This window comes from Psammomys obesus, unplaced genomic scaffold (genome assembly GCF_907164565.1).
Source record: "Psammomys obesus unplaced genomic scaffold, mPsaObe1.curated_primary_1811, whole genome shotgun sequence".
Lineage (NCBI taxonomy): Eukaryota > Metazoa > Chordata > Mammalia > Rodentia > Muridae > Psammomys > Psammomys obesus.
This window is the reverse complement of record NW_026586383.1, coordinates 4,573,898-4,597,263: the sequence shown is the minus strand read 5'-3', so window position 1 is coordinate 4,597,263 and position 23,366 is coordinate 4,573,898. Positions and strand designations below refer to the sequence as shown.

General features: G+C 49.2%; 1 protein-coding gene across 2 annotated transcripts in view; it reads right to left on the bottom strand.

The window, feature by feature from the left end:
• Positions 1–23,366, bottom strand: part of Osbpl10 (oxysterol binding protein like 10) — a 196,812-nt gene that overhangs the window by 55,873 nt on the left and 117,573 nt on the right. For both annotated transcript variants that reach the window (XM_055601643.1, XM_055601642.1), the window contains one exon: positions 3,648–3,858. In XM_055601643.1, coding sequence (XP_055457618.1) covers positions 3,648–3,858 — 211 coding nt within the window. The remainder of the gene's footprint in view (positions 1–3,647; positions 3,859–23,366) is intronic.

The window sequence follows — 23,366 nt, the reverse complement described above, 5'->3', positions numbered from 1 at the left end:
ACACACACACACACACACACACACACACACACACACACACACACACATGCACACACATATGCACACACAGCAGGGGAAAACTCATGACAGTGTTGGAGAGGGAAGTGGCCATCAGTGTGGAAGAAGAAACCCCATCAGCTGAGCCTGGCTTGGATGTCCAACCACTGGCACTTAAAGACATAAGTATCTGCTTCAGCGAGAGGCATTTCCAGGCGAGCAGAGAAATAGGCTGCATTTTCTTTCTCTTTTCCCCCCCTTTTTGGAGCCCCTGTGTAGCCCAGGCTGGTTTCGAACATGCAATCTACCTGTCTCCCAAGTGCTGGGATCACAGGTGTGTGCCACTCTGCTCGGCTCTACATGGAACCTTAAAAACAGAAGTTTGGCTGAAATGTCTTGGAGTCGTGTGTCTCTCAGGAGCCTCAGGGTGCTGAGTGTCACTAGACCTCTGCCCAGAGGCTGTGACCGGTGACAGCCCCTGGAAGCCTCACCTGCCAGCTCCTGGTGACCTCGTCGCTCGGGGTCAGTAAACCTTTAGGGCTTCCCGACGCAGGCTGTAACCTCCAAAGCGGAGAAAGTGTGAGGCCTATCTGGGCGAGAAAGCTTGTGTTCCTGATGGACACACGCATAGAGAAGTGGTGAGCACACGTGTGGAGAGGCCGGAGGGGACCTCAGCCAGTCAGTCCTCGGGTGCTGCCACCTGGTGCTTCTGAGGCAGTGTCTCCCTCATGTGACCAGGAACTTGCTGACTGAACTAGCCTGGCTGGCCAGTCGGATTCCTTCTGCTTCTACCTCCCCAATCCAATGGGATTTCAAGTACATGAACTCCGGTCCCCATGCTTACATGACAAGAGCTGTACTAACACAGCCATCTCCCAGTTCCTGACTGGATGCTTTCTTTACGGAGAAAATAGCTACTCGGAAACATCGTTTTGACTGATTCAAATCTTACCCATTGAAACCTACTTCGAGGCTAGCTTGTAGCTTTTCCTGCCTACCTCACTGGCTGCCAGTGTGACTGCATTTCTATCTTGGCGTCAAGCCGTGAAGTAAAAGTGACTGGTGGTGGGCAGCAACACCAGAAGAAGGGAGCAGACAGAAAAGGAAGGTGCTGGGCGGCAGAAGAGGAGAAAAGGGAAGCAGTCTGCCAGGAAGGCCCAGAGGAGCTGTGTGATCACATTTAACTCTCCCCAACAGCACTTTCCAGGGATCTTGGGAGAGAAGGAAACCGTTCTGAAATGTGGGCAAGGGTAAGCAGACAGCTGCTTTCTGTTCTGGTTCTCCCGTCGCCTGTCCTGCTTCCGTCCTCATGCAGGCCCACCGGGGCTCTGCCGGCACCCCCATCCCCCAAACCCACTTCATGACCAACTGGCCAGGAAGGTCTGGCTCCGACTCTGAACCAAACTGTGTGGTTACAGCCCCTGCTTGGGGCTGGATTTCACTCCCTGAACAATAAGCCTGGTGGTAAGTACCCAACAAGGAGGAAAACAGAGTCCTTTGCACCCCAAGTCCCTTCAAGCTTCAATTCACCTCAACGCTGGCAACCCAGGTGCAGTCTCAGCCCTGAGCTCCAGGCCTGTCTCTGCCCACTTTTTGACTAGATCTAAGCTAGGGAAGACAGACCCTGGGCTCCTCCCAACCAGGCCCAGGTCCCCACTGCGCTGCTGACGCAGAACAGGCAGGAATGGCAAGAGAGCTGCATGCTTCAAGACTTGACCGAAAAGCCCAGTCACTTTATTATTTTTCCTCACAGACCGCTCTGAAAACATTCAATGTGCCACCATCTGAGGTGGGCCTGGGAATCAGGCTGCACGGAAGGAAAGCAGGTACGTCTGAAAGCAAGCTTGGAACAGAAGAGGGGCCGGAGCGCAGACATCGGCACCTCAGCTGACCAGCTTCCCAGGTGGCATTCTGAGATGTTATGGGAGATGAGCTACTAGGCCATCACAAGGAGCAGGGGTGGAACTCAGTGGAGTGCTTGCCTAGCCTCTGCAAAGCCCTGGGTTCAGTCCCCAGCACAGCATAAATAGTAGCTTCTATTCCCAGAGACTGGGAGGTAGACGCAGGAAGAGCAGAAGTTCAAGGTCCTTGGCCACAGAGCAAATTCAACATCCATCTGGGCTACCTGAGTTTAAAACAGGAGTTGGGAGAGTAAGAAAAAAAACATAGAGGTGGGGTGGACAGAAAGGTGGGGAAAGAAAGGAGGAGAGAGGAGGTGGGAGAGAGGGATGTGTGTGTGTGTGTGTGTGTGTGTGTGTGTGTGTGTGTGTGTGTGTGAAAAATCACTTTGATTAAAAAATAAAAACTGATTAAGAATCAGAAAGCCAACCCATGGGTAAATCAGACTTACACACAGGGGTGTTTGGTAAGCTGCAGGTCCGACAGCCACGAAAACCCTGAAAGGTTTTGATTCCACCCATCCTGGCCCTCCTCAGACGTAAACACGTCTCCATCAGTGTACTGTACAGCTCCTGTGTTCAGCGGCGAGCAAACTGCCTTCCAACGTGCAGGCATGTTAGCTCAGTGGAGAGTGTTGCTGTGCAGCCCTGAGGACCCGAGCCTGACCTCCAGCACCCACGTAAAAACCAAAAAGCAGGTATACTCCTGAGCTTGTGGTCCAGGTCTGGGGAAGCAGAGATAGGTGGGCCCTTGGGCACAGTGGCTGGACAGTCTTGTCTACCGATCTTTTATTTTTAATAATGTGTATGTGTGTGGCACAGGGGTCGGTGTAAACCTGCACGAGTGGAGGTGTCTGTAGAGGCCAGAGGAGAGCACCAGATTCCCTATGCGCCACCTGATGTGGGGGTCGGGTCCCTAGCTTTGCCGAGTGCTCTTAACCGTGAGCCATCTCTCCAAAGGCTGAGATGATTTATGTTTTGGTTTTGGTTTGTCTTGACTGCTTCACCGGTGGAGCCCTCCACTTCCCCAGCCCTCTCCTCTCAAGCTCTTTACGTCCGCTTACTACTCGATCCTCAGATGGGTCTGAATTCTCTCACAGCTCTATGTCCCTGTCTCTGGCTTCTGGAAAAGGAACTAGCAATGCTTCTGGGATGTTCTTCAGCAAAATCCTCCCACATGACCAGCCCCCAAGGGAGGCCTGCATGACACTGTCCCTCAAGGGACTGGTATGAACCCATACTTTACGGGGGGGGTGAACGGGACATGAGTAGGGCGCGTCATCTGGAGGAGCTGGTAAGCTGCGTCGGATGCACGCCACAGAAATGCTGGGGGAAGGGGACCCAGAGACGGATCTGAAAAGCGGAGCACTGCGGGCAAGAGTCATGAACAGAGTGAAAATCAGGGCGGGCTGCCACGTCTGCAAGGAGCCCTGGCGGTCTGCGGACACACTCTGGATGCATTTTCATAGGACGGCACATGGGGGAGGAGGCATGGAGACTTGGCTGGCCCAAAGGAGAGCCAGATGGAGAGTGAAAATGTAGGGCATGGTGGACCACACCTACAACTGCAGCACTAAGAATGCTGAGGCAGGAGGACCACCATAAGATCAAGGCCAGCCCGGGCTACACAGAGAGAGCCTGCCTCAGAAAACTGAGGCTGAACGGATGGCTGGGATGCGGAGCACACATACACAAACAGAGCGTTCCACATCTCCACTGGACAAGCTCAGGGGCCAGGAGTGCAGCGCTCACCCGAGGCTCCTGGCTTGTGGCTGGGCGGGCCGGCCTGGCGGACGCTCTGCTGCAGCAGGGTGAGGCACTCGCCGAGGCAGCTGAGGGTGGCAGCGGAGGTGGCCTTGAGGAGAAGCAGGTCCTGGTCCAGGGCAGTGAGGGGGCCGGAGCCTGGCAGAGCCTCGATCGCATGCACCAGGTTCTTCTGCTGACCCTCCACCTGGTTCATCATCTAGAAAACAAGGACAACGGAGGTGAGGAGGGCTGGTCCTTTCGAGGCGGGAGGGAGGTGGGAGGCTCCTCCCACAGGGTGCTCTGTGTACTCGGCCTCTGCTGTGGTGGCCAGGCCCAGGTGGCTGTGTCTGGATCCATCTATTTATACCCCAACACACTGACCCAAAGAAAATGTCAGAATGACATCAGAGCCAGGAAGCAATGACAGGGCCATTAGGTACTACTTCACAGCCATTCAGGAAATGTCAATAGCAAATACACTAAAACCCAGAAGCCCTGGATTAGGGAGACAGCTCGGTTGGTAGAGTCCTTGCCTGGCATGCACAGAGCTCTGGGTTCAATCCCCGGCACCACAGAAAACCAGGCATAGTGTTGCATGCCTGTAATCCCAGCACTAGGAAGGAAGAGGCAGGAGGGTCAGAAGGTCAAGGTCATCCTCTGCTACACCGTGAGCTCAAAGCCAACCTGGGCCAAGAGATGCCTTTAAAGACAGAGCTGAGGTCTTCGCAACCCTAACACTCTGTTCCTGAGGTGGGGTCTCCTGAGAGCAAGGGTTGTCTCTCACTTCCCTTCCAGTCGGTCACCTCCAAGCACTGCCAACCCAAAGTGGAGCACAATCAGGAGCCGATCTGAGGAAAGGTCCAGTGCAGCCACTGCCACACCAGCCACACAGTGACTACAAGGGACATGACTTTCTGTCACCACGTGAGACCCAGGGAAGAAGGGGACATTGAGGAATCGGAATGGCAGACTCAGCCCCACGCCCTGGCTCGGCCGTGACAAAACTAGGGAGCCCTCCCCGTGGTCTGCACAGTGTTCGATTGGCAGGCTTATCACAAGGCAAACAGTGTCTCGAAGGGCATGTCAAGGGGAGAGCCCTCCACAAGGCCAGCTAAGTCCTCAGCGGCTCTCTTGTGTCATCCGGGCCCCTTGTTATTCTGCGGCTTGTCCCACTGAACAGGATGAAGGGCGTGAAATGTGAGGCGGCACATGCAGCAAACAGTCACTCCAAGAAGGGAGTGTGAAAACCACAGGCCAAGGTCTCTCGGCTGCTGATGAGCAGGACCAGCACCTGCACTGCTGTCACTGGCCCGTTGCTCTCCTGGCCCATTTCCTACAAAACCTATCCTCAGCGTACAGTGACATTTCCTGCTCTGCCCCTGTCAAACTGAGGATTCTTGTCACCACCAGCATGATGAATCCACCTGGAAAGCAGCAGCAACTGTTGGAACCGCAGGAAGCGGGCTTGGACCCACACTACTCCACAGGCCGCCAATGGATGGTGCTGTTTGGGGATTTAGGAGGGACACTGAAAATTCACAGCCAGACATGGAAACCAAAGACTGTCTAAAAAGAGAGAGAGAGAGAGAGAACTGCAACTCTAGCTGGATTCCTTGCACCCCAACCCTCCTTTGCAGCGTCAGTTTCTGAATCATTCCTCTTCCTCCAGTGTCACTGTTTGCTCTACTCAGTGACACGGGCAGGTGGACAGGGCCCACTGTCCACTCTGTGCCACTGAGAAATCCCAGATGCAGGTTGAAAAATGGAATCCCAACAATGAAGTTCTCTCAGTGAAGTTCAAGGAAATTCACTTAGGACCCAAAGTATAAAGAAACCATTATGTTCAGTAAGTGCAATAGGGTTTTAGCCTTCTAGGTCCTTCACGTTACTAAGGAACAATACCTCCTTATCACCTTCAGCTTGCCAAGAGACACCGTCAACTGGTTAAGATTAATTTCAAACCAGATAAAATATCTGCGTGCTCACTGACGGCCAACTGTATGTACACTTGCTAACCGAGAAAACTGGATTTGATACTATATGTAGGACTCAGCACTTTCTCAAAATTCCTACCATAAAACTTAGTCTCAGAAAAATGAAGTGTCAAAAAAAAATAATGATGAAGCCTATAATCCATTATATATTTTCCTATTATGAACAGCGCTATAAAGCTTAACAGAAAAGGTAAGCAAGATAAAATTGCCAACTAATATGGAAGATTCTCAGTTTTAATCAACAAAGAGACCCATATTCCAATGACATTGTACAGGATGAGTACTTGCTATTCTGCAAGCATAAGCTACTATGTAACTCTTAGGTAATAAAAGCACAAAACAGGCTTATAGGGTATTCTATTCTACTGCCACAGACGCATGAGCCCAGAGATGGGCACACATCAGCCCTCTGGAAGCACTCAACAGTATCTACCAAGGGCTAGTGCCAGAGCAGAGGACCTTTGGCAAAGGTGTTGAGGAGGCTGAGTTTACAACAATGGAAGTGGACTGAGCCCAGTAGAGGAAGGCTAGGGTGGACCTGCAGACCTGCAGACCTGCACAGGGACCCAACTATGCTAAATGTCAACAGCGCCCCCTGGAGCAACTCTTTGCCTGGTATGAGGCACCTGCTGGCTTTAGTCATCTTTCTCAGTAAACTGAGCACTGAAAATAAAGAGAAGACAACTCCAGTTCCAGGGGATGTGATGCCCTCTTCTGGCCTCCAAGGGCACTACACACACAGTGCACAGACCGAGATGCAGACAAAATACCTATCCATGGAAAAGAAAAGCAAAACCAGGGGTAGCGAGATGGCTTTGTGGGTGAAAGCACTTACCTCCAAACCTAGCCAGGACCTACATGGTGGAAAAGAGAACTAACTCCCACAAGTTATCCTCTGACCTATCACATACACACACCTCTCTCTCTCTCTTTTTTTTTCCTTAAAGAACAAAGAAAGCACAAATTTCAATTCATTCTGGCATTTGGCTTCTTAAGGCTATCAACCTGTAACAGGCACAAAAATGATATCCCAAATTAAATATCAAAGGCACAAATATGGGCTGCATTTCACAGGTAACCTACTTCACGGGAAGTGGGAAACCCCGGGGCCAGTCTCCATAACACCTGCAGAGGCGATGCACACTTCAGAATCAAATCAGTGCTAAGAGGGTCATTGGCTGCGTGGAAACCAAGAATACTACACAGCATCACAAGCCCACAAGTTTCAATCCTCCCTGAAAGAGCTGAAAAAGCTGCAGCGGGGGATGGACAGACAAGGGCCTCCTCTGTCCCTGCTTCCGGCATTTGGCGACTGCTAACCTGGATGTTGGTTTCTGAGGTACCTGTGAAGGCTGGTGCCAACAAGGTCAGTCATCCATCCTTTACATAACACTGGGCTCCATGCCTCGTGACTACAGATTCCTGCTTCGAGATCAGGAGCCAAGCCACGGCCAAGCTGCTTGCTTTGGTTGGCAGAGCCTGCACCAGCTGCCTGGGGCTTTCTGTAACTCAATCTACCCTGCTTGGAAGTAGATGGAGCAACCAATCCCACTGGCAAAGTGACTTTGTTGGGCATCTGTCCCTAGTTTTCCGAGCCACTGCTAAGTCTCCACTTTGGGTCCAAGTGGCTAACTAAGGTGTCAATTCTGTTTACTAGCACCCTTTAGAGGCATTGACAAATGGAGCATCCGTTTCCCTGTAAACAACACAACTCCATCCTTCCTGGGTGAAAAAGTTCCATTATGCATGTGCAAGCGTGTGCAAGCGTTCCTGTGTGTATGTGCACGTGTGGGTTGTCTCCTGTGCCTTTGCTGTCGAACATCTAGATTGCTACATCCAGATCTTTCATCTTAATCCGGTCCCCACACTGTAAACCAAACTTCCAACTCTCAATATCCTGACCTTGTCTCCTCCCTCAGAAACATGACCAAAGCCCCAACCCCCCCCCCCCCCCCCAGTACTGAGCAGTAAAAATGGCCTTGTCTGATCAGGAGATTCTCCTGTTGATATTTAGAGAGCTGGAGATGGCTCATCGCAGAGGACCCAGGTTCAACTCTCAGCACCTACTTGGAGACTCAGAACCGTTCTTAACTCCAGTTCAGGGGATCCAATGCCCTGTTCTGAATGTCTTGGGCACTAGGCACGCACGTAGTACAGATACAAACATGCAGACAAAAACATTCAAATACATCAAATGAATAACTCTGTAGAAAGACGCCCGAAGAGCTGACATTACCATCTGCGGTGGCTTTTCTCATGATTCTGCGGACTGGGCACAGTGAGTCCTGGCCTCACACTTGCAATTCCTCCTTCCCTGGAGCATCCCAGCTTTGCTCCCTCCTCCCTTCGAGCATATCAACCTGGAATGGCAAAGTTCACTGCAGGGAAAGTCCCAGGCCATAATGCAAATCACAGCCTTGTGTATGTCAGTCCAAAGAATCTTAGTATCATGGTACCGAAGCAATCAACCTATCTCAAGAGGCACTGTCCTCTCTCCCCACTTTGGCTATGAGGCCACTGGGGATGTGGTTCCAAAGAAATTGGGATTTCTCCCCAAGAATCTCACACTGGGAGAAGAAAAAGGCGGAAGGCTGGTGCCAGCTAGAGAGGCAGCCTAGGAAGAGCCTTCAAGTTTTTGACAGGAGAGCATGGAGCCCAGACAATAATGGGTCAGTGATGGGCAGGGCCGCCTTGACCAGAACCCACCCTGCCCAGCCCCGCTCTGTGTTTGTAACTCAGTTGCAGGGTTCTTGAATATGAACTTTTAAGTTGACAACACCAATTTGGGGCGTGCAAAGGCAGGCATCTGGAGCCACTCCACTGGAAGAAGAGTGTCACACAGACCTGAGTGGCTGGTCGGAAAGCTGCGTGAATTTATTCTGAGACAGGACAGGACCCATTCCTGTTTTCAGAAAACTGGCCGGAGAGCCACATTCACTACTGCTTTGCTCGGTTCCCCTCGGGATTCCCAGCCGATTCACTTTGGACATCAGAGGCCTTTGCTAACTTTGACCATTACGGAGTGACTTAAGCCATCTCTGTCCGCTGCCATGCCTGTGAGGAAGGGCAGGATAATAGCATTTCTCCATTTCAACATTGTAACAGCTGGCCTTTATGGAAGATTTTTGTGAGGGAAAAAGTGAAAGCATGCTGCCGGGTGGGGCTGCCACCTCTGGGCCTGTTCTGGCTCCTCTGTGGTGTAAAGGCAAGCTGGGCCAGGAAATTCCAGCAATGTTTATAAACTAGCTCGAAATTGCCCCAGGCAGAGGGCAAAGGGCAAAGGGCAAAAACAACACTAAATCACAAACTGCATGCAGCCTTTTAAATTCTACAAACAAAGCCATCTAATCTCTGTGGTGAATCTCTACTTGAAATACTGCAGCTCATTCTATCGCCCCTCTCCCATGCAACTTCCCTCCCCACATAACCCCCCACACCTGGGCCTCCATTTCTGCCCAGATCCCCAAATCCCCTCAGCTACGCCTCACAATGATCCCCAACACTTTTCTGTTGAGCAAACCACAGCTCAAAACACCTCTCTGCGGCTAAGTCTTAGCACACATTTTAAATGATTTTTCTTAAATTACTGGAAGAGGATTTGCAGGGCTTAACAGTATTTAACATTCTAAGGCCTTTAGTAAATACCACACACTTGGCATTCAAAGAAAAATGACCCCAACCTGTCTTTCCTCAGGAGTTCGAGCTGCCCAAATTAGCATTTCACTGTTTTAATTCAGTGTTCACACATTTAAGCATATACGTAAAGAAAAAAATTAGTTTTTCAGGCTGGATGGTAGTGGCTCATGCCTGTGACCCCAACACTCAGGAGACAGAGGCAGTCAGATCTCTGACTTGGAGGCCAGCCAGGTCTACAGAGCGAGTACCAGGACACCCAGGGCTACATTTTGAGGTAGGCAAATATGCCCTGCCACCAAGCCTGATGACCTGAGTTCAAACCCCAAAACCCACACAGTGGAGAGAACCAACTCTGACCTCCACAGGCATGCTATGGCCCATGTGTGCGCACATATGTGCATACCCCTAAACACAATTGCTTTCTAATATTTTAATTTTTCATATCCTATGAAGAAAATGTAAGCAAATCTAAAACATCAGACACGGGAGGTCTGCCACGAGCATGAGGCTGGCCTGAGCTATATACACTGGGCTCCAGGCCAGCCTGGGTTACACTGTGAGACCCTTTCTCAAAACTTACGGTAGCAGCAAAAATTAACAAAAACACTGACGGGGGTCCACGAATGTTTTCCTTTAGAAGGGCACAGCTGGGTGTGGTCTAGTGTGCGGCAGAAGTCACCCGGTGATGGAGAGGGACTTCGAGAACCCGGGGACACAGGAAGGTCTCTTAGGAACCAGACTTCTCTGGTGGCGCATGCTTTAGCCCACACTCAGGGAGGCAGAGGCAGGCAGACTGCTGTGAATTCCAGGCCACGTTTTAGTGCTGTGATTGCAATTTGGAGCCATCACATCCAGTTTATCCCTTTAATCTTATTTCTTTAAATTCTCTTTACAGGATATGAAAATTTTAAATATTAAGAAAAATTTTATGTTTAGGGTATGCACATATGTGGGCACACATGGGCCATAGCATGCCTGTGGAGGTCAGAGTTGGGTCTCTTCACTGTGTAGGTTTTGGGGTTTGAACTCGGGTCATCAGGCTTGGTGACAGGCATCCCAGGCTACAAACCAGCCCAGGTCAGCCAAAGCTACACAGAGAAACCCTGTCTCGAAAAAAAAAAAAAAAAAAAAAAAAAAAAAACCAAACCAAACCAACAACAGACAGACTTTCCACCCAACAGGTCTGTGAGCCAATGAAACCCAGTGAGTGCCTGAGGTCACTGCCAACCCACAGAACCACATCCCCTCTCCAGGCCTCAGGCACCAGCTCTGAACCCGCTGGGCATTCTCCCGGACAGGTCCACCTGGAGCTCCAGGGAACACAAGCTGGACATTCACCCGGAGAACTCGGACCAGCACCCCTTGGCTTTCTACAGTCCCCTCCCTCTTTTCATCTCTGGGATTGTGCTCCGCACTCTCAAGGCCCTTGGGTCCTTGTGACCTGGGTAGAAAACATCCAGACAGGATACCCAGAGTGCAGAGTGAGAGATGAGAATTTATGGCAGAGGAGAGGAATGCATACACAGGGTAGATGAAAGGGCCAGGTAGCCAAAATGTTGGGATGATATGGGGAAGGGCAGCCCCTGGGCTGGAGAAGTTTAGGGGAGTGGATGAAGTATTCCAGCCAGGAGGGCCCTGTAACAGGTAGGGACTGAGGGATGCAGGGAGAACCTGGGGCCAGTGATCACTCTGATACATTAAATAGGCACCTCAGCAGTTTGTCTGGGGCTGAGACCTAACTGCTTCCTCCATAGCAAATCATCTGAGAAGCCGCCAGAAGCCAAAGCCACCATGATTTTTATTACCTATTTGTGGAAAGTGCAAAGGTTATGTGCATGTTTGCTGATCACAAAAGCCGGGGTAACAAAGGAGTTCACTATCAGTTACCACAATGAGCCAAGGAGTCAGGCTCCCAGGACAGCTTGCCTTTGATGCAACCACTTGAAAGCCACAGCTGAAGACATCCTGGTTCCTAGAAAAACCATAGGCGCACTGCTCACCACTTTTGACAGACAGTCCCTTCCTGCTTTGGAAAACCCTTTTCTAAACCCCAAACATCAGGACAAGGGCAACCGGGTCTCGGGACTCTTGATGCCAAGCAGCTCTGACTTGACCCACCTGAGGCATGGCATCTTTGCACTGTGCTCAGCATCTCTCACGGCAAGGGTGACGGGACAATGGCCAAAGAGAGCACTGGTTCATCAGTGTATTAGAAGGCTTGACCCTGCTTCTAAAGCCTCTAGACAACCCAAGCTGCTCCTCCTCACTGGAGGGACCAACCGTGTGTTCTAGTTTTTTACTCAACAACCTCCAGCTAGACAGCGGTTTTTGTCTATTTGTTGTTTGTTTTTTACAGGGTTTTGTGCATCATAGCTTGGCCTCGGACTCCTTCTACAGCCACGGACCGACCTAGAATGTCTGATCCTCTTGCCTCTGCCCCTCAAAGTCTGGGATCACAGGCCTATGCCAGCCCAGTCCTTTCATGAGGTGCTGGGGGTTGGATCCAGGGACTCACGAATGCGAGGCAAGGACTCTCCCAACCAAGCTGTACCCCTAGCCCTAGACAGTAATTTTATGTGAGTTTTATTATTTTTTTTTAGACATTTAATCTATTAATGAATTTCCAGACAGTTCAAAATGTTATGTCTCCACCCAGGGCCACGGTCAAGACTCAGGTCTTATTCTCTTGACCAGTAATTAGTGTCCAACCAGCCCTGATTTTACAGCTACTGATTAGGAGGGAGAGGGCCCATCCACAGTGACCCTGCTAACATATAACTCATGGCTATGTTCTGTCCTTTCTCCCACCTCATCTCTAACAGGCACTGCCGTGAATGACAGCAGAGCCACTGCAGGGGGGGCCTTTCATACCCACAGGCCCCAATCTCCCCAGCTCTGCCCTGGCCACAAGGGAAGCGGAGATAACGCGACAGAAGAAAATGGCTCAGGGATCCCCTCTCACTGCCGGGGTCACACAGGCTGCTCCAACCGCCCAGACCCCACAGCTCTGCCTCACACCCCATCCGAGCTCCACCACCTCGGGCCTCCACCTGAGGGAAGCGGGCATAGGAGCTCAGCAGCTTCCTCATGGCCAGCTCCTCCTGAACAGGAGGACACCCCAGAGAGACGGCAAAGACCCTCCGGCAAAAGTTTCGGACCGGAAAACCTAGTCACGAGGCACAGAGCGGCTCAGCCAACATACTAAATCAAATACCACCTACCCTAATCAAATACCACCACACCTCTACCAAGTAAAACCGAACCCCCCAAAGCCTCGATGACCTCTGCTTTGAGCCCTAGACTTCCCCTTACAGCATCTAACAGAATGAGCTTGCACAGGCCACAGGTCAACATGTGTGAGACTGGACCATTTCAAAGAAGCACCAAGTTTCCTGATAGTTAGCTCACTGCCCTAGCTGCTTTTCTTTCCACTACAAAACGCTGACAAAAAGCAACTGAAAAGTAGGAAAGGTTTATTCTGGAGCACATCTTGAAGAGATCCGAAGGGTAGCAAAGATGAGGCGGTGGCGGGGGTGTGACAGCTGGTCACAGTGCAGCTACAAAGGGGAAGCAGAGACCAAAGCTTCTTCCATTTTAGCCCCAGCTTACTAAACGGTGCAGACCACATCCAAGATGAGTCTGTCTTCCTCAGCTACATTAACTCTCTGGAAATGCCCACACACACCTAGAGGTAGCTGTGTCTCCTAGGAGATTCCAAACTGGGTCAGGCTGACGGCAATCACAAAGCAACGTAGTTCATTTCCAGGGAAGTATTTTATTTTGCCAAGATGAATAGGATGCTGCTAAAACTATACAGAATATTTGAATTCTAACTGGTGCTCAGGTCTGGAATCGCAGCACTTGGGAGCCTGAGGCAGAAGCATTATTGTGAGTCCAAGGCCAGCAACACAGTGAGACCCTGACTCAAAATAACAAAAATATAGAGTCTAACGTATGCAGATAGCAGAGTCAGACCTGAAATTGGTCTTGTTAATGTCAGCCAGTTACTTCTGAAGTTTAACTTCTGTGTTCGGTTCAAGCATGCCTCCAAAGGTGCACAAAAGAGCATGACCACCACATAGTTCTGTTTCCCAGCTGAAATCAACCTCACTCCTGCCAATTACTTTCAAGATGAAAATGCATCTTGAAAAGGTGCTCCAAAGAGGAAAGAAATAGATCAGACAGGAGCCTCACCCTCTAGGCAAATCCCTGACATCTTTGCCACCTTGACAAATGAAACCCTAGAGAGACAAATGCATTTATCAGGAATCTGCTTCATGAATCTGGAGGGGACAGTTGTGTTCAGGGATAAGCCACTAGTAATTAATATTGGCTGTGTCCCCACTGGGTAAATGGAACTGCAGTTACCATTCTGCAGGAAAAAGAACATGATCCCCTCACACAAACTTCTCACAATGTAATTCTCCAGGTGCTCAAATATATAACAGACCCACAAAATCTACGGTACCTGGTGCTTACAAGAGAACCACCCCCCACCATTTGCAGGGGTGGAAACAGGCCAGCAAAAATCCCAATCCAAATCCTTTCTCACTCCTTCCCCGATTCCACCGACCTTGAGCACAGACAAAACAAAACACTTTTAAAATCAACAAGCAAAGAAAGGAAATGCAATCTCAGTTTTGGAGATGAAGAGTGATGGGGTACAGCTGGCTTTGAGGGGGCATCTGAAGGCTGAGGACTTCGGGGTTCAGGAAACAAGCTTCCATATTCTCCTTGAAGAAAGAGTACAACCCCAGACATGCTGGCTCAAGCAGCAGAAGCTTTACTGATGGTCATGGAAAGAGCTGCCAAGAACCGACCAGGAAAGGGCTCGCCATCCCTCCATGTTCAAAAGAAGTCCCCCACGGGTACCAACCCAGCTCTGTGGCTTGGCCCCGCCTCTCCTGGTTCAGACTTAGAATGAAAGCTGGCTTTGGAGAAGACGCTTGCTGCTGCTCCAGTCACCTGACAGAGTAAGTGCATGGAGAACAGTGGCCACGTGACAGAAGACGCACTCACCCCTTCAGTTCAGGCTCTCTCCTCTCCCTGCCTCTCTCTAGCTATGATTTATGCATGTATTTGTTTTTGCTTAGCTTTGTTAGGAACGCGAATTTAATTTTGAACTTTGAAGACTTTGTGTGTGGTAGCATGTGTGTACATCAGGTGCATGCATGTACAGGTACACGGGGGCCAGAGACTGACGTCACATGTCCTTCTCGTCGCTCTCTGCGCTGTTTTCCGAGATGGGGTTCTTCTCGGATTCAGCTAGGCTGGCCGGCCAGGGAGCTCACAGATCTGCCTGTCTCCAACCCCCATGTTTGTACACTGGGCACTTCACTCACAAATACCCCTCCCAGGCCAAATATTTTTATCTGAAATACTTAACCGCCAGTCAATACAAACAAAGAGTTAACAAATACAGCAGACAAGCGACATGGTTTGCCTCCTGCTGATGATCTTTAAATTGTATTTATTACCATTTGAGATATACAGGCTTCCTTGTATTACTATGTGCATGTGGCGTTGGGGGGTGCTAAGGCACATGCACAGGGGTCAGAGGACAACTCTACCGAGATGGCTCTCTCCTTCCACCTTTATGGTGGTGTCTTAGCCACTGGTCTGTTGTGATGCCAAAACACAAAGCAACTTATAGAAGAAAGCATTTACTTGGGCTTATGATGTCGGAGGGTTAGAGTCCATGATAGTGGAGCAAAGGCATGGTGGCAGGACCAGCGGAGAGCTCACACCTTGATCCACAACAGGAGGCAGAGGGCATACTGGAAACCAGATTCTTGAAACCTCAAAGCCCAGCCCTGGTGACACACCTCCTCCAGAGAGGCCACACCTCCCAATCCTTCCCAAACAATTCCCAGAACTGGGACCACCAAGTGTTCAAACATAACCCTACAGCATCGAGATGGAGATGGGCGCTTTCATCCTGACCAGCACACACGGGTTCTAGGGATCTAGCTTAGGTCTCCAGGCTTGCACTGCAATCCAACTCACCAGCCTCAATGACAATGTTTAACTCCCCATAGAATTCACGAGATACAAAGATGATCCGAATTTGGGGGGTTGGAGAGGAGACAGGGTCTCTCTCTGTTGTCCCAACTGGCCTTAAATTCCTGACTCCCAGGAACCTTCCATTGCAGCTGCCTGAGCAGCTGAGCCCTCTGGTGAGCAGCACTGTGCCTGGCTGCAGATAGCTGGGCTTGAGTCAACCGTAACATCCCTTAACACTTTTTGTCAGATAACAAGGCATTTCCCTAAACCAGTGCCAGTGTGACACGATTCCATGGGCTACACCGCTGTCAGTCAGAGGATCCCTGCACCAATGACTGACACCCGCCTCAGAGGGGCACACCGTCCCCAAGCCCAGGCACACCATCCCTTCCTGTCATTCACAGTACAGACTCAGTACCGGAAGCCGTGGGACTTCCCAGGACTAGGTAAGGCTTGGAGAGAGAGGGCTTGGTTCACATCCTCTCAGCTTACGCTTTCCTCTGGCTGTTTCTAAGGGCTAGAAAACAACCCGATTTGATCCGCTCTCTACTCCTTCACATTAAGTCCACAGGCCTAACACTTCAATTAACTTCGTGAAAATTAAAATTACCTCAAGGAGCCCTGACTTTCGCCTTCTCAGGAGGCAATTCTCCTTCAAGCACTCTCTGGCTCCCCTCATGCAGCAGTGATTAAGCCAGCTCTCTTGGTCATGGGAATAAATTTCTTCTTCCTGTCATAACTGTCACCAAATGAGTAACGCAAAAAGGAAAAGGCCTGGCCTGGAAAGCACAGCATGTGAAGAGTAAACCAAGACAAGGTCTCACTCTGTGTCTGCCCACTCTGAACACACCACCACTGGCTTGACGGCGCTCCTGCCTCCCTCCTGCCATGTGGGCCTCATTTTCCCAGATCATTGTCTCCCAGGTCAGGCTCCCAAAGGCTCCACAAAGCCCTGCTCACTCCTGGAGTCCTGTCAGCATTTCCAGTGTCTGCCTTCCCACGTCTAGGTCTGGAGTCACAATGCCCCGGCCTCTCAGGGCTCCGGCCTCTCAGGGCTCTGGCCTCCCCTACTGCAAGGCCTTGGAGTCCACACAAAAGGCCACAGCCTGTTGTCTTGGCACTTGGCTGGGACAGGCTGATGCCAGTCAGATCCCCAAAGGGCCCCTGAACACTCATACTTCTGGCTTTAGATTCTGTCTGTCCCCAGGAAAATGTCTCAGTGATTGCTTTTGTGTCAATGGTTGGGGCTGTCTAATTGTAGCTACTCATGGCATTTACAATAGGAAAACACATTTCCTTTTGAGTCCAGAAAACTCTCAAATTATCTTCCTTCTGACTTTCCGATGGTCTGTTAATTCACCCACCTTTAAATGAAGCTTTTAGCAAATACATTAGCTGTTCTTCAGCTATTTTTCTCATGTTTCCCAACTGCAGAATAAACACCTACTGTAATTCTTTCAACACCACAATGGAAACACGTATTTCACTCTGGGGATAAATTGGCTTTATTTCCACATATATTTGGAAGCGGTGAAAGGTAATGACCAGGCAGAGCAAATGCACAAGGTTCTCTTCTTAGACAGCAGGCTGTCCTTTACCCCTGCGCCACACCAATACATCAGCCACCAAATACTGCATCCAAAATGACAATTCCTATATTAAAACACGTGTTGCTCTCAGTGGAAACAAATGCCGGATTTTAATAAAGTTGCCTTTATTTAAAGGACATTTCCTTTGCCTTCACATTGAGTGGCTAATAAGGCCTCTGAAAAGTCTGGTTCGTTATCTTAACAACAATGGCCATCCTGCCTTCTCCATCATTGTTCCTGCTGACCACAGAGTAGTGCCCATCTTTGCCAGACACCACCCTCGGCTGAGAAATGGTAGCCACGGGTAAAATAGGGAAAGGGATCCACTGGCTGCCAAGACTCAGAAAGGAAGGCATACTGTAAGATGCGGTCCCTTAAAGGGCCCAAGGAGGAACACAGACCCAGCAGTTCGTGAGGATCACTGTTAAAGTACACTGCCGTGTCATACCAGGACTGCCAGCTGAAGGGATTCTGGGAAGGGTGAAGATGGAAATACCCCTCAGACTGAGGCTGGTGGCTGCCATCTTCACCACTAAGGAACCCCACGTCACTCAGCCCACAGTGATGCTTTCAAAAATTATTCTCCAAACAAAACAAAGACCGAGATAGCAGACAGTGAGAAAACGCAGTGGCAGCTCAACTTTAGTTAGGTATCTTAACATAGAAAAAAAATAGCTCATGGATGCCTGAAGAAAGAATCATCTGGAATCTGCTGTCTTAAGATGTTATCTGAAAAGGCGGAGGAGGGAGGGAGGGAGAAGTGAAGCTGGGTAGATGGGATCTGGGAGGAGGTGGGGGAGGGTGAAAAGAGCACAGCGGGGTTTTCATGGGATATAGGAATACACACAAGAGTGTATTTAATGACCAGTTTCTGTACCTCAAAGTGTCCTCCTAAGAAAGACTTTCATTAAATTCGAGGGACTTGTGGCCAGTGACCAATCACTAAGTAAAATAAACAAGAGGATCCATAGGCCCATGGATATGAGGCAAAGACTGCTGAGGCAGGTAGAGACTTTAAGCCTACATTGAAGGGGGAAATGGCGGCTCTTCCTTTATGGGAAAAGAAGGGGGCTGGGGCTATGTCAACTCTGCTATACACTGTAAGACTCCACACCACTATCAGCAAATGTGAAGGCTTAGGTTTTTGGTTTGATTTGGTTTGTGTTTGTTTGTTTGTTTGTTTGCCATTCTAAACAACGAGAGGCAGCCACCACAGGTCAGCGTGCTTAACCATGCATCACGCACCGTCAGCTCTGCATGCAGGTCAGTCTCCAGCTGCAAGTTTACCGTCTGATGCCAGCAACACTGTCTACACACAGGTGTTTATCACTTTTCTGCTCAGTGACTGACACGGAGCAGCCTAAGGGAGAAAGGGTCTCATTCTGGCTTACAGTTGGAAAGGAAACAGTCCATCATAGAGAAGAGATGGCTCGAGGAAGTACAAGATAAGACAGTCCCATCACATCAGCAGTCAGGAAGCAGAGGGCAGGTGGAAAGTAGAGCCAGCCTCAGGCCCGGCCCCAGTGGCCCACTTCCTCTGGCGAGGCTCCACCTCCTAAAGGTTCCAGAACCTTTCAAAACATTGTCACTAGTTCAAACACATGAGCCTGGGGCTGAGTTTAAGCCTTAACATTGCACTTGGCTTCACGGAAAGGCGGTGCTATGGAGAGCATCGGCAGCAGGGCCCTTCCCAGGAAGGGAGTTTAATGGTGGAGGTGCTCATGCCCACACTGAGGAAAACATAGCCTCACATCCTCTTACTCTAACTGTGGGCACATTACCTCACAGCTCCTCCGTTTCCTTTCCTATAAAATGGGACTCACTGATAGTTCTCGTCACTCAGGCTCTCAAAGAACGACTAACTCCATAGGACGCTTGGAAACACTCCTGCGTTCCATGGCCACTACTGTTATGATGAGGATTAAGTGAGACCACTGGGAAAGCGTTTGGAACAGTAAAAGGCATGAAGGAGACAGGAATAAAAGTACCAATGACAGGGTGATAGCCAACACCAGCAGGAAAAAAAAAATCAGACAGGGAATTTTTGTCCTGGGACAATTTTAGGCAAACCCTTTAAAACTTGTTTATTTTTAGTAGTCATGCGTGGTCAGGGATGTAACTTAGTGGGAAGGATGTTCACTGAAGGTGCACACAGCCTTAGGTTCCATCCCCAGCCCCACATGAGCTGGGCGTGGTGTTGCACACTTGTAATCCCAGCATTCAGGAAGTGAATGCAGGAGGATCAAAAGTCCAGGGTCCTACTCAGCTACACAACAGGTTCAATGTCAATTAGGTCTACACTCGTAAATTTTAAATCATGCACTGTTCTGAGAAACAATCTCACTCCAAGGCCAGCCACTGTGGTAAGCAAAGCCTGTCATAAAAAATAAAATGAAAAAGAAAAGCAGAATGTTAGCTGAGCATTGTGGTACAGAGTTTATAAAGCCAACACTTGGGAAGCTGCAGCCAAACATTTAAAAGACCTGGTGTGACATGATCCCATTGTGAACCACGAAATTGGAAAACTGTAAAAACCTGTTTCTAATTGTGGGGTGGCTTAGTATTTAATCTGAGAGCTTTCTGTTTACTGTAAACAAGTATTTGTGGTGTGGCTCAGCCCTAGAATTTAATCTAAGAGCTTTCTGTAAACTGGATTAAATAAAGTTAACCTGGGTAGGTCAAGAGGCAGAACAAGATACCAGCTGACAGGAAGTGAACATGGGAAAAGAACATAGAGAGTGAGAGGAAGTCTGGAGGACAGATGGAGAGATGCACAGGGTATAAAGGAGGGGCATTGAGTTGAAGGGTATTTAAGACAACATGGAGAAAGAGAAAGAACTTTTTCCTTGTGGGTTGAGAGCTGAGTAGGAAGGTTACTTGGTTGCTTTCTTTGCCTCTCTGAGCTAGTGAATTTTTCACCCCAGCATCTGGCTCCTGAATCTTTATTGGTAAAAATCAAACAACCGGGATTTTCTTTTTTTAAATCAACAAGCATGAAGCCCTTGGTTCAAGGCCCAGTACTAAAAACAAACAAACAAACAAACAATAAAGCAATCTGCTCAATACAAAACATATTACAGTTCTGTGTAGTACTGTTCACTTAAAAGGCATTTTTAAAATAAATCAATACCTTTACTCTGGCAATTATGACCAATTCTCAGTAGTCACAGCTCTACAAAGTCTTGACACACACGTCATCAAAGAATCCTGAACTAAGGCTCCTGAGGGAAACAGCAGGCAAGGGTCTTACAAACCTCTGCCCACACCTTCATTGGCAGGATTCGTCATTTGCAATCGTCATTTGCAGGATTCGGGTTCCTTTGCCCAAGTCTTTGTAAAGCAAGATAGTCTCATCCATGTGGAAAGCAGCAGCTTCATTAACTGCCTGACAAGGCACACAGGCACACACACACACACATACGTGTGCGCCCACACACACATGTACATGTTATCCACAATGTACAAATTACCCCATGATCAGCTAGAGTCCAAATTATTAGACAAACAAGGGAAACTTTAGGGTTTTTTGGGTTTTGTTTTTGTTTTTTGGGGTTTTTTTTAGCTTTACTGTTTTGCCTGTGTGAATGGTTTGACTACCATGTACGCCTGTGAGCTACCAGCGTGCTTAGGGCTCTCAGAAGCCACACGACGGCTTTTGATCCCCTGGAATTGGAGCTGTAGGTGCTTGTGAGCCATCGTGTGAGTGCTGGGAATTGAATCTGAGTCCTCATCGAGAGCAGCCAGTGCTCTTAACCACCAGGCCCGCTCTCCAGACCTAAGAACTACCACAAATTGTCCTGAGGAGCATGATGGAATCTCCCTCAAAAGTCAGGTGCCATACCACCTGTATTTCCAGCACCAAGGAGGCTGGCACTGGGCTCTTGAAGCCAGCCTGGGCTACGAAGTGAGACCTTGTTTTGAACCAAAACAAAATGAAACCAAAGTCCATGCTGTGGGGTTGTGCAGGGACATAGTGCATGCCTGGAGCTTGCAGGGTCCATCCTCTCCTTCCCTGTGGCGCTGAGGGACTGAAATTAGGTTCCCAGGCTTGGTGGTGAGTACCTTTCCTCACTGAGCCAGCCTGGTGGGTGGGAAAGACATGGATTCATGTGGAACTCATGATGGAGGCCGGGCTGGGATAAAAATGTCATAGAACTCATAGAGCTCAGCACTCTGTGGCCTCACACTTGGACCAGCATTAAATCTGGATCAACTAAGACTGCCCTGAATTTCATGGTAGAGATCGCATGACTCAAAGGGGCACACACTGTGGTGTAAAAGGAACTTTCATTCTCCTGCCTTAATTGTTGTCTCAAAAGCTTACTGCCTCGTCTGCCTGCCAACCTAGGCCTAGTCCTGGAAACCTCTTTACAATCCAACCTAGGCCTAGAATGTTTTCAGCCTCTGAGGCTGACTGCTTAATAAGCTCATCATTTCTTGTTCTTTCTGAGCTCATATCTGGATGGTTTAATTCAGCTGTTCTGCCTCAAAATCCTCTCCCAGCTGACTTATTCAATCTGGTTTCTCTCATGGTCCCTGAATTGCTCTGCTTGGCCTAACTCCAGCAATCTGCTCTAATCTCCTGGCTCCTTCGATCTTCACCTGAGTTTTCTCTCTCTGCAACCTGTCTCTCTATTACTGTCCTTGGTAAAAGTGCCTCCGCTCTCTCTGTATTACCTCTTAAGGAGCTTCCTTTTGCTCTCTCTTCTCGTGAGAGTTGGGTGTACCCTATTATGTCAAATCTTTTTCTGATTTGTCACTTTTTTCTGCCACTCAATTAGATTATCACTTTCAAACATGGGTGCTTCCTTCTACAAACTATGCCTTTATTGTCTGGATTAAAGGCATGTACCACCACGCCTGGGCCTAAGCTTTTCTTTACCTGAAACTTGCTCTATACTAGGCTGGCCTAGAACTCAGATCTACTTGCCTGTCTCCTGGATTAAAAGCATGTTTGTATTCCAGCTGGATTACACAGACCTAAAAGGTCTTTGCATGTGATCATCCATGTTCTGAATTAACATTCCTCTACACTATGTATGGCTCCAGTTAGAGTCCTGGAAGTGTACCCCAGCCCATCGGGACTGCCTACTTATGCATGCCAAGAATTACATGCTGGGAAGCCACACATCATCTGAACATGGGGAGACATTCCACCTCCTTCCCTTGTGGGCCACTGCCTGAGGCTCAGGTGATACCTACTTACTGCCCAGCCTGACTGCCCTCTTGCAGTACACTTAAAACATAATTGTTCAGAGAGGGGAGGGGAGAGAGGAGGATGAGGACAGACGGAGAGAGGGAGTGCTCCTGTCCTGCCCCAGCCCACACAAAGACACGAACCACCCCTGTCCAGTTTATCTATATCTATGCTTATCTGTCACTACACAGTGTTTGACAACTATGTCCCAGAAGCCCCGATACTACTTAGCAACAGCCTCACAATGCAAGTATTGATGCCGGTACTGCAGAAACAACAGAGGACGACTTGAAATGTTTTTCTCAAGGGAAAGCTTGGTTAGCTAGAAGGCTCAGCAAGAAAAGCCACTTCCCTGGCAGCCTGAGTCTGACTGCTGGAATCCACACGGTGGGAAAAGTCCCAACTCCCAAAAGCTGTTGTTGATATCCACCGTACTGTGGCCCAGTACACGCACTCTCACATCCGAAAATCAAACATGCACACAATAAACAAACAAGCACATGAATAAATTTCAGAGAGAAAAGTTGTTGACTTAAAAAAAATTGTCCACCTGAGGTTCCTATGATTTACAGATATGACTGTGAATTTCTAACCGTGCCAAATTTTGTAAAGTAAACCCCATCATAGATACATCTGCATAGGAACAACTGGGCCAGATGGTACTCTCAAGTTTTAAGCACCTACAGCATGCCGAGCAGCACCCTCGGCTAGCACTGCCCATCACTGCTGAGGAGTATGGCCTAACAAGGTTGCCATGGACAGCTCATTAGCCAATACTGAGCCTTGTTCCTAAGGAAGGTGCTTGTCTGTCAGTCTGTTTGGTGCAGAGCTTATCATCATAAACAATGCTATTGATTAATCAATTAATTCATCTCATCCTGACAGGCACAATTTCTCCAGCACCAGGTCTGCCTGCCCGCGCTATGCTTCCCACCACGGTGATAATGGACTAAACCCCTTTACTGCAAGCCAGCCCCAGTTAAGCGTTTTCCTTTATAGGAGCTGCCACAGTTGTGGTGTCTCTTCACAACAAAGAAACCCTACCTAAGACCAGGTGCCAGAGCTGAGATTTGAACTCCCTCCTGTGCAGCCTTGGCTGTCCTGGACTGGCTTTGTAGACCAGGATGGCCTCGAGCTCAAAGCAATCCACCCGCCTCCGTCTCCGTCTCCCCAGGTGCTGGGATTACAGGTGTGGACCACTGCACCAGCTCCACTCTATTTTGAAATGATTAGACTGCCTAAAAATCCAGAACAACTAAACTAATAGGAAGGAGCTCAAAGTCCCAGACTGAAGATGTGGAGTGCT